This window comes from Rhincodon typus, chromosome 35, assembly GCF_021869965.1.
Source record: "Rhincodon typus isolate 14 chromosome 35, sRhiTyp1.1, whole genome shotgun sequence".
Taxonomy (NCBI): domain Eukaryota; kingdom Metazoa; phylum Chordata; class Chondrichthyes; order Orectolobiformes; family Rhincodontidae; genus Rhincodon; species Rhincodon typus.
The window spans coordinates 2216563-2228683 of NC_063366.1; the positions used below are offsets into that span (position 1 = coordinate 2216563).

Consider the following 12121-nt stretch of genomic DNA (forward strand, 5'->3'; position numbering starts at 1 on the left):
GTGTTCATCCAGCTCCACACCTTGTTATCTCCCATCAGTGTATGTTTTCCTTTGCAGTTCCTCAACTCTACTCACACAAATTCTACACCTTCTGACTCGATGTCACTTCTTGGTATTGATTTAATTTCATTTCTTACTAACAAGCAACCCATCTTTATGATAGGATGTGTCTCCTTTAATATTTAGTTCCTAGCCCTGATTTTCTTCCAGCCATGGTCTTTGTGATACCCACAACATTGTATCTGTCAATTTCAATCTGTGCTACAAGCTCAATTACCTCGTTTCATAAATTGAATTGAATTCCAAGCCCTCCCCAAGACTGTCGCTTTTCTTCTGTGCCTGAAATTAGATTCCTGACCTGTTCCATACTCTCTGTCCTATTAGTTTTTCTGGAAACATTAGCCTCTGCTCAGCCCTCCCCCCTTTAACTTTGTCCATAATTTTCCATGGAACTGAACCAATCCCCCCACTATTTAGTTTGAAGCTGTATCCACAGCTCTAGTTATGTGGTTCACCAGGACTCTGGTCCCAGCATGATTCAGGTGGAGCCCGTCCCATTGGAACAGCTCCCTGCTTCCCCAGTACTGATGCCACTGTCCCATGAATTCTAACCTGTTTCTCCCACACCAGTATTTCAGCCATGCTTTACCTCTTTAATTTTGTTGACCTTGTGCCAATTTGCTGATGGCTCAGGGTTCTGCTTTCTAATTTAGCCCCTAACTGTTCATATTCCCTCAGCAGAACTTCTTTCCTGTTTCTATCTGTATGTTTGGTACCTATGTGAACCACAACAATTGGATCTTTCCCTTCACTCCAAGTTCCTCTGCAGCCCAGATGAGATATCCTGAACCTATATACCAGGCAGGCATTGCAGGCTTCAGGCCTCTCGATCCTGGCCACAGAGAACAGTGTCTAATCTCCTGACTATACTACCCCCGATTACAACAACATTTCTGTTTTCTCCCTGCTCTCGAATAGCTCCCTGTTCCACGATGCAATGGTCAATTTGCCCATCTTCCCAGCTGCTCACACTCTCATCCACATTGGGAGCATGAATCTCAAATCTGTTAAACATGCTAAAGGGCTGACGCTCCTTCAGCACTACCTCCTGGATCCCTCGACCTCCCTGATACATAGTCAAACCGTTCCATGCCTGACAAAATTCGAGGAAGTTAATCTAAGTGATGTGACTGTCTCCTGAAATATAGCATCCAGGTAACTCTCCCCAGCCCTGATGTGTCACAGTGTTCTTAGCTCAGACTGCAGCTCATCAACTTTGAGCCAGAGTTCCTCAAGCAACCAACAGTTACTACAGATGTGGTCACTTGGAACCACAATAGCGTCCACCAGCTCCCACATCGTGCAGGTACAACACATCGCCTGGCCCCATCTCCATTTTAATTACATAGTTCTTAATTTGATGTTTCAAAATTTCATATTTGTCTTTTGATTTGTAGCCTGTAAATATTTCCCCTGTTTATCTTCAATATGAAAGCAACTTATAATAGATAGTCAGATGCACAGTCATCACTAACCAATGAGCTTACAGTTTACCTTTGATGTCACTCTTTTGTGCTGGGCCCCTGATCCTGGTCTTCAGTTTATATTGTGGGAAAAATCTTACATAGCCTGAAGTAACAAAGCAAAAAGCTTCCCCTCTGCACCAAATTCCATCTTGCCTCCAAATTCCCTGAACAATATATTCCCTCAGGCTGTGTCTCATTTTCAGTGGGCTGTCTCCTTCCTGTATGTGCGAAGCTAACTGATCACATCTTAACATTACAATGCAATTAGAATTACCGAATCCCCACCTATCAACATCCCAGGGTTACCACTAACCAGAAACTGCAGTGGACTATCCATGGAAATACTGTGGGTATAAGTCCAGCTCAGAAGCTAGTAATTATGCAACAAACTTAATTCCTGACTCCCTAAAGCCTGTACACCGTCTACAAGGGCATCGTAAGAAGTGAATAATCACTTTGATGGGATTGTCCTATAGGCCCCTCAACACAGGGAAATTGAGGATCAAATATGTAGAGAGATCTCAGATATATGCAAGAATAATAGGGTTGTAACAGTAGTGGATTTAACTTCCCAAATATTGACTGTGACCGCCATAGTGTTAAGGGCTTGGGAAAATTGTTAAATGCATTCAGAAAATTGTCTTGATCAATATGTAGATGTTCCTACTAGAGAAGGAGTAAAACTTGACCTTCTCTTGGAAAATAAGGCAGGGCAAGTGACTGAAGTGTCAGTGAGAGAGCACTTTGGGATGAGTGATCATAATTCTAATTGTTTTAAAATAGTTATGGAAAAGGATGGGCCTGTGGGCGGCGCGGTGGCTCAGTGGTTGGCACTATTGCCTCACAGTGCCAGAGATCCGGGTTTGATTCCAGCCTCGGGTGATTGTCTGTGTGGAGTTTGCACATTCTCCCTGTGTCTGTGTGGGTTCTTCCGGGTACTCCAGCTTCCTCCCACAGTCCAAACGTGTTTAGTGGTGAGGTGGATTGGTCATGCTAAATTGCTCATAATGTCCAGGGATGTGAAATTACGTGGATTAGCCATGGGAAATGCAGGGTTACAGGGTAGGGGAGTGAATCTGGGTTGGATGTTCTTCAGAGAGTTGATGAGGACTTGTCGGGGCAAGTGGCCTGTTTCCACACTGTAGGGATTCTATCTAGTCTATGTTGTATTGAAGTTAAGGTTCTTATTTGGAATAGACAAAGACTTTCAAAAGTTGACTGGAGTTGACTTTGCAGGTAAAAGTACGAGTGGCAAGTGGGAGGCTTTCAAAAGTGAGATAACAAGAGTTCAGAGAGATTATGTTCCTGTTAGAGTGAAGGGTAAGGCTGTTAAGAGTAAGGAATGATGGATGAATAAAGATATTGAGGCTCTGGTCAAGAATATGAAGGAGTCATATATTAGGTATAGACAACATGGGATTGAGTGAATCTCTTGAAGAGTATAAGGAGTGTAGGAGCATTCTTATGACGGAAATCAGGAGGGTAAAAAGGGGATATGAGATAGCTTTGGATGATTTAGTTAAGAGAATCCACAAGTACTTTCTGAACAACTCAGGAGACAATAGGGCTCCGTAGAGATCGACAGGATCATCTGTGTGTTGAACCACAGGAGATGGGAGAATCAGGTTTTACTGTGGAGAAAGAAATGGAGGCGAGGGAACTCGGGGAAATAAATATTGATGTCTTGAAAACAGTCCCCATTACAGAAGTGCCAGAGATCTTAAAAAACATGAAGGTGGATAAATCTCCTGGACCTGACCAAGTGTATCCAAGGACGCTGTAAGAAGTTAGAGATAATGTATCATATACAGTCACGGGTGAAGTTCCAGACGATTGGAGGTTGGCCACTGTGAGGAGAAGCCTGGGAACTATAGACCTGTGAGTCTGACATCAATGGTGGGTAAGTTGCTGGAGGGAACTCTGAGAAATAGTATTTACATGAATTTGTAGAGGCAAGGGCTGATAATGGATAAGTCAGAATTGCTTTGTGCCTGGGAATCGTGTCTCACAAACTTAGTTGTGTTTTCTGAGGACATAACCGAAAAGATTGATGAGGGCACAGTAGACATTGTATACGTGGATTTTTTTAAAGCTTTCAACAAGGTTCCACATGGTAGAATAATTTCGTAAAGTTAGATCACGTGCGATTTGGGGAGATCTTCCTAATTGGATACAAATTTGGCTTTACAGTAGGAGACAGAGGGTGGTGGTGGACGGTTGTTTTTCAGATTGAAGCCCTGTGATCAGTGGTGTTCCACAGGGATCAGTGCTGGGTCCACTTTTGTTTGTCATTTGTTTAAACATTTTGAATGAAAATTTAGGAACCATAGTTAGTAAGCTTGCATGGTTAGTAAGGATGACACTAGAGTTGGTGGGGAAGTAGACAGGGAAGAAGGTTGTCTAAGATTACAAGGAGTCCTTGAAAAATTGGACCAATGAGCTGAGGACTGGCAGTTGGAGTTTAATTTGGATAAATGCGAGGTATTCCATTTTGGTAAAACAAACAAGCGCAGGACTAATACAGTTAATAGTAGAGCCCTGGGTGGTGTTTTCAATCAGAGACCTAGGGGCTTTTCAGAGACACAGTTGTTTGAAGTTTGTATCACAGGTGGACAGGGTGGTTAAGAAGATATTTAGTATGATTCCCTCCATTGTTCAGACCATTGAATATAGGTAGTGGGACGTCATTTTGAGATTGTGCAAGATGTTGGTGACACTACTTTTGAAGGACTATGTATCAATTCTGGTCACCCTGTCACGGGAAAAATGTTATTAGAGAGTGATCAGAAAAGATTTACCAGGATATTGCCGGGACTTGGGGGTTTTGAGTGATAAGGATAGGCTAGATATGCTGGGACATTTTCACTGGAGTGTCAGAGGTTGAGGGGTGACCATATAAAGGTTTATAAAATCATGAGATGCAGAAATAAGTTAAATTGTGAAGGGCTTTTCCTGGGGCGAGGTGGGGGTGGTGGATGGAGTTCATAACTAGGGGCATGATTGTGGTGTGAGAGGAGAAAGATTTAAAAGCGACCTGAGGGGCAATTTCACATATAGGGTGGTTTGTGAAATGAACTGACAGTGGAAGTGATAGATGAAGGTACAGTTACAACATTAAAAAGACATTTGAATAGATAGACAAATAGGAAAGCATTGCAGGGGAATTGGGCAACACAAGCATGTGAGACTAGTTTAGTTTGAGAGACTTGGTTGGCGTAGACTTGTTGGACTGAAGGGTCTGCTTCTGTGCTGAATGATTATGACTCTATAAGTCAGGGGTCTGATATAATATTCTCCACTGCATGGATGAGAGCAACCACACATCATCCTGACTTGGAAATATATCACTGCTGCTTCAGTGTCTCTGGGTCAAATTCCTGGAACTCACTCCATAACAGCACCTTGGGTATCCCTACATAACATGGACTCCAGCAGTTCAAGAAGGCAGATCATTGCCACTACCTTCTCCAGGACAGTAACAGATGGGCAAGAAATGCTGGCCTAAGCAGTGACACTCAGACCCTATGAATAGATAATAAGAAAGAACTGAGGAGTCCACACCTTCAACAACTAGGTAGAGGGAATTGGGAAAAAAAAATCATGTTTCTATTTCCTGTTTTACAGAAGGATTGCATTGTGCAGCACCAGGCAGTATAGAGAGGATAGATATCGTAGATAGATCCTGAAGATCACCCAAAGAACAACTGCACAGCTGTGGGAAGACATCCAATCCCTTCACAGCTGTGTTCAACACAGAGCAGGCTGAGCAGTGAAACCATCGCTCAGGTCAGAGGAGCTTTGACATATCATCAGATCTGAAACTGGTCAGTGGTGTGGAGCCTTCCATTAGCACCAAACTTTCTGATGACTCGGAGGTGAGAATTTGGACGAGGCTGGGAAGAAGTGTGAGTTGCTTAAAGTGTGGTGAGAGCTTCAATCATTTATCAATCCTCATGGACCACAGACTCAGTCCTGCAGGTTACAGCTGCTCAAGTGTGAAGTTTGGAAGGAAGTTCATATGATCTCCTAACACACAAAGTGGAATTGTTGCAAAATTGTTAACAGAAGGAAAGTGATCTGGAGAGAAACCTTTCAAGGGTGAAGTGTTGCAATGTCATCTATGCTCATGAATCTCCGACACAGTGACAATGGAGAGAAAATGTTCACAGGTGAGGCACGTAACAAGGAGGTTGTACAATCATTGGGCTCAGTAAAACATCGAGCAATTCACAAGGGGGCAAAAGTATTCACATGTCAGGTGTGTGACAAATCGTTCTCACGGTCAGCAGATCTCCGTAAACACCAACGCATTCACACAGGGGAGAAACCATTCACATGCAAGGTTTGTGAAAAATCATTCTCACGTTCATCGAACTTCCGCAGACACCAACGCATTCACACAAGGCTAAAACCTTACAGGTGTAAGGAATGCAACAAATCATTCTCAGAGTCATCAAAGCTTCAAACACATCAACGAATTCACACAGTGGAGAAACCATTCATATGCGGTGTTTGTGAAAAATCATTCTCAGGTTCGTCACACTTCCGCAGACACCAACGCATTCACACAGGGGAGAAACCATTCACGTGCAAGATTTGTGAAAAATCATTCTCAGATTCATCACATGTCCGCAGACACCAACGCATTCACACAGGGGAGAAACCATTCAAATGCAAGGTTTGTGAACAATCATTCTCAGATTCATCGCACTTCCGCAAACACCAACACGCTCACACGAGGGAAAAATCTTTAACGCATGACCTGTGGGACAAATCATTCTCTGACTTTTCAAGACTCTTGCTCCACCAGAGGATCCACACAGGGGAGAAATCATTCGTGTGCACAGTGTGTAATAAAACATTCTTGCAGTCATCAAATCTCCTCAGACACCAACGCATTCACACAGGGGAGAAACCTTACAGGTGCAAGGAATGCAACAAATCATTCTCAGAGTCATCAAAGCTTCAAACACACCAACGAATTCACACAGGGGAGAAACCATTCACATGTGAGGTGTGTGACAAATCATTCTCACATTCATCAAACTTCCGCAGACACCAACAAATTCACACAGGGATTAAACCTTACAGTTGCAATGAATGTAACAAATCATTCTCAGAGTCATCAATGCTTCAAAGACACCAACGCATTCACACAGGGGAGAAACCATTTGTGTGTGAGTGGTGCGACAAATCATTTTGTGACTCATCCAAACTCTTGGTCCACCAGAGGATTCACACGGGGGAGAAACCATTCATGTGCGAGGTGTGTGACAAAACATTCTCGGAGTCATCAAAGTTGCAAAGACACCAACGAATTCACACCGGGGAGAAACCATTCACATGTGAGGTGTGTGACGCATCATTCTCAGACTCATCAACCCTCCGCATACACCAACGAATTCACACAGGGGAGAAACCATTCATGTGTGAGATGTGTGAAAAAACCTTCTCACAGTCATCAAAGCTCCGCATACACCAACGAATTCACACAGGGGAGAAACCATTTACATGTGAGGTGTGTGACAAATCATTCTCACGTTCATGGAACTTACGTAAACACCAAAAAATTCACACAGGAGAGAAACCTTTCATGTGTGAGGTGTGTGAAAAAACATTCTTGGAGTCAGAAACCTTTCACAGACACCAACACATTCACACAGGGGAGAAGCCATTCACATGCAAGGTTTGTGAAAAATCATTCTCAGATTTATCACACTTCCACAGACATCAGCGCACTCACACAAGGGAAAAAACATTCATGCATGAGCTGTGCAACAAAACACTCTCTGACTCAACAAGACTCTTGCTCCACCAGAGGATTCATATGGGGGAGAAGCCGTTCACATGCAAGGTTTGTGAAAAATCATTCTCAGATTCATCGCACCTCCGCAGACACCAACGCGTTCACACAGGGGAGAAACCATTCACGTGCAAAGTTTGTGAAAAATCATTCTCAGATGTATCACACTTCCGCAGACACCAACGCACTCACACAAGGGAAAAAACATTCACGCGTGAGTTGTGTAACAAATCACTCTCTGACTCATCAAGATTCTTGCTCCCCCAGAGGATTCACACAGGGGAGACACAACTCATGTGTGAGATGTGTGAAAAAACATTCTCACACTCATCGAAGCTGCGAAGACACCAACGAATTCACACAGGGGAGAAACCATTCATGTGCATGGTGTGTAATAAAACATTCTCACAGTCATCGGACCTCCTCAGACACCAACAAATTCACACTGGGGAGAAACCGTACAAGTGCAAGGAATGCAACAAGTCATTCTCAGACTCAACAAAGCTTCAAAAACACCAACAAATCCACACAGGGGAGAAACCATTCATGTGCACAGTGTGTAATAAAACATTCTCAGAGACATCAGACCTCCTGAGACACCAGCAAATTCACACAGGGGAGAAACCATTCAAGTGTGAAGTGTTTGCGATGTCATCTATGCTCGTGAATTTCGGACACAATGACACTGGCGAGAAAATGTTCACAGGTGAGGCATGTAACAAGACATTTATACAATTATCGGGCTCAGTAAAACATCGGGCAATTCACGAAGGGGCAAAAGCATTCACATGTCAGCTGTGTGACAAATCATTCTCATGGTCAGCAGATCTCCGTAATCACCAATGCACTCACACAGGGGAGAAACCATTCACATGCAAGGTTTGTGAAAAATCATTCTCACGTTCATCGAACTTCCGCAGACATCAACAAACTCACACAGGGGTAAAACCTTACAGGTGCAAGGAATGCAACAAATCATTCTCAGAGTCATCAAAGCTTCAAACACACCAACGCATTCACACAGGGGAGAAACCATTCACATGTGAGGTGTGTGACAAATCATTCTCACGTTCATCGAACTTCCGCAGACACCAACGCATTCATACAGGGGAGAAACCATTCACATGCAAGGTTTGTGAAAAATCATTCTCAGATTCATCACACTTCCGCAGACACCAACGCATTCATACAAAGGAGAAACCATTCACATGCAAAGTTTGTGAAAAATCATTCTCAGATTCATCGCACTTCCATAGACATCAACAAATTCACACATGGGTAAAACCTTACAGGTGCAAGGAATGCAACAAATCATTCTCAGAGTCATCCAAGCTTCAGAAACACCAACAAACTCACACAGGAGAGAAATTGTTTATGTATGAGGTGGGTAATAAACTGTTATTCAAAACCCCTGCTCCATCAGAGGAATCACAAAGTGTGGAAATATTCAGTTGGGAGGTTTGCAATAAAAGTTTTGTGACTTCTTCAAACCTACTGGGACATGAGAGGAATCAGAAGGTAACAGTCTCTTCAGGTGTGATTGTTTGACAAAGCTTTCACCGACATCTCCAACCTGAGCTTCAGAGAACCCTGACTGGTGACAAACAATTCAGGTATGTGGTGTATGACAAGGCTTTTATATAGTCACTGTATCTCCTGATCCATCAAAACATTTAAAAGAATCTCTATTGGTCTGAATTCTGTGTAAAGCCTTCATACACTTGGCCTGGAACATGAGTGAACCCACGCGGACATCAAATCCTTCTAGTGTGACGTGTGCCTGGATTGTACCACCTCCTCTTCCTGTCTCACAGAGGATGTCTTCACACTGTCTTGGATCCAGATAATCTCCTTCTGTTGCACTGAGAATTGACTGTTGTTTCCTATCTAGTGTTCAAACAAGAGATTTGTCATTCTTACAGTACTGCCTGTCTCAGCAGTGACTGCCTCAAACCTCTCCGACCATCAATCCAATTGGGTCAAGGATTTCGGTTTAACCTTTGACCAGATCACCAAACATCACTAAATGAAGACATGAATATGTATATAGAAACTCCTGCTTATGCACAAATGTCACATTGTGGGAGAATTTTCTCAGTCAAAGATGGTTGCTAATACTGGGGAATGTGTGTCAGGATTTTCTTGCTATGATCAAGAGAGAAGTACATCTATAGTTTCCACATTGTAAGTTATCCCACTTTTTTTTTCAGCTGAATTAATTACCACATTTCTGATTTCAGAAAGTCAGGGAAGTCCTTTTTTTCCTGCCATATACATAGGATGAGTTCATGGAGTCTTGATATGAACAAACATTGACCAGCTTTGTCACGCTGATCTGGAATAACACTGGGTTTCAGGCTTTGTTTCTCATCTGTTTGCTTGGTTGGTGCAGCTCTCCCATCGATAGTGACTTACCCCTGGATTCTATCACAGGGCACTTTGTGATAGATTGGAGGGTATAACCTGTCCCTATGGATTTATGGTTGACAAGTTGTTCAAAATGATCTCTCCAGCATTAACAGATGTCATTGTCATCCTGTGAAGGAAGGGGATTCTGTCAGGCTACAGATGGCTGTGGTAACTTCAAAAACGATTTGTACATCATAGTGATCACCATATTGTTGGATATCTCAGGCTGTTCTTTCCCAACATGTCCTTTACCTTCTGGATTTATCTTTGGGTGTCAGCCTTGAACTGTTGAAATGCTGCCTTGTTGAGTTGTGACCTTGGGTTGTTCTGACTGCAATGAAGGCTGATTGCTTTTGTTCCAGGAGGCCACACATTTGAGCATCATGTTCACTGAGCCAATCCTGGTGACGACGATGCTCAAACCAGATGACCTGGGCAGTGGAGTTTAGTACAGCTTTATTTCAACCCTACAGTTTGGGAATTGATTTAGATGTGTGAACATTTTGCAGATTGGTCATGAGCTGAAGGCCTCCCAGCATGGCAAGCCTCCTGGCATGGTGTAGCAACCTCCCATGGCAGCCTCCTGGTGGGGCAGCCCTCCGTGTGGTGTCCTCTTGGCCTGGCATGGCCTCAATGTGGTCTCCCAGTCTTGAGGCAATACAAGAGCAATCTCCCAGCCTCATGCCCTTCAAGGTGAAGCTCGATGTGGTCAGGAGCCAGGGCAGACTGGATGTTTGGTGCCAGCTTGGTATGGCTTGGAAGACTGCTGTTCTGGACGTTTTTTTTCTGTAATCCTGGACATTTTATTTCCCTATTTTCTAAGATTTTGCAACTGCAAGTAGCAACATATGGACTTTTCACTGTACTCATTTGAGTATATGCAACAATAAAGCAAATTCAATTTCACCAAACATTTGACTGAGTAAATCAGAAAGCACTGTGGATTGTGCTTTCATGGTTTGGATGTCCAAGAACTTCATCCCAATCCTGCAATTGCTTCATGACTGTAACTCTCTTGAGTGGGAGATTTGAAACAGAAGTTGATGAAATCCAGACTGGTATCAAGCAAGGCTGTGTGATAGCTCCCATTCTATTTACAGTCATCCTAACAGTCACTATTTACCTCCTCAACGATCAGTGATCCTCTGGTATCAGTATTAAATAACATCTTGATAAGAAACTCATTTACCTCAGGTTTCTCTGTGTCTAAACTGATCACATATATACACATAATCTACAATTTGTAGATGACTGCTGTATTGTTGCCCACTCTCTGAAAAATTTGCAGCCATTCTCATTCTCTTCAAGTCTCCATGCAAGAAACTTGGCTGTCTTTGAATAAGGCTAAAATAAACCTCACCAACCCACATCTCTGAGCCAAATATTCCACCTCCCATATACATTGAAGTAGAGACTCTGGAATATGTTGTGCACTTGTCAGATCTTGACAGCCACTCTTAATAGTCTGTCATTGACAAGGAGTCAATGCCATTTGAGCTGTGCCATTTGAGCCCTCCACAAACTACAGCAGTGAGAGTTTGACTGCAGCAATTTGGACTGCAGAGAATAAAGAAGGCTGTTCATAAAAAGCTTCACATGGGCGTTCAAGATGTGCAAAAATTCATCTAGCCTCATATGCCAGCGTTTGTCCATATCCCTCTAACCCCTTCCCATTCACATACCTGTCCAGGTGGCTTTTAAATGTTGTAATTATACCAGCCTTCAACTTCCTGTGGAAGCTCATTGCATACACACACCACCCTCTTTTAGGTCCCTTTTACATCTTTCCTCTCTCACCTTAACCTATGCACTCTTGTTCTGGACTCTCTTACTCTGGGTAAAAAGACATTAGCTATTCACCATATCCATGCCCCTCATCATTTTATAAACCTCTGTAAGGTCACCCATCAACCTTCAATACTCTAGGGAAAATAGACCCAGATAATTCAGCTTCTCCCTACAGGTCAAACCCTCCAACCCTGGGAACATCTTTGTAAATCTTTTCTGCATCCTTTCAAAATTTAACATCATCTTTCCTATAGAAGGGAGACCAGAATTAAATGTAGTAATTTAAAAGAGGCCTAACCAACGTCCTGTACAGCCAAAACATGTCATTCTAACTCTTTTCTTGACACAGTGACAAATAAAATCAAGTGTTCCAAATGCCTTCTTGATACCGTGTCTATCTGTGACTCCACCTTCAAGGAACTATGAACCTGCACTCCAAGGTCTCTTTCTACTTTTGATTCATCAGTTCCCTATGTAACACAAGAATCTTCAAAAATATTCACTTGTTTGGAGATCATCCCAAAGGTATGCCCCAACCCTTTAGCATTCACTTTAATTCTCCTAAGTGTTCCAGCTATTAGCCAAGTTAAGACTT

At 42.9% G+C, this 12121-nt stretch overlaps 1 protein-coding gene across 3 annotated transcripts in view; it reads left to right on the top strand.

Moving 5' to 3' along the window:
* Positions 1-11682, top strand: part of LOC125481020 (zinc finger protein 271-like) — a 27764-nt gene extending 16082 nt beyond the window's left edge. Inside the window, exons 1-2 of one of the 3 annotated variants that reach the window (XM_048616779.1) lie at positions 3068-3426; positions 5151-11682. In XM_048616779.1, the coding sequence (XP_048472736.1) occupies positions 5638-8877 (3240 nt within the window). In that variant the 5' untranslated portion in view covers positions 3068-3426; positions 5151-5637 and the 3' untranslated portion in view covers positions 8878-11682. Of the gene's footprint in view, positions 1-3067; positions 3427-5150 lie in introns of those variants that run through there. The other 2 variants (XM_048616780.1, XM_048616778.1) reach the window with 2 other exon arrangements.
* The last annotated feature ends 439 nt before the right edge of the window (positions 11683-12121 follow it).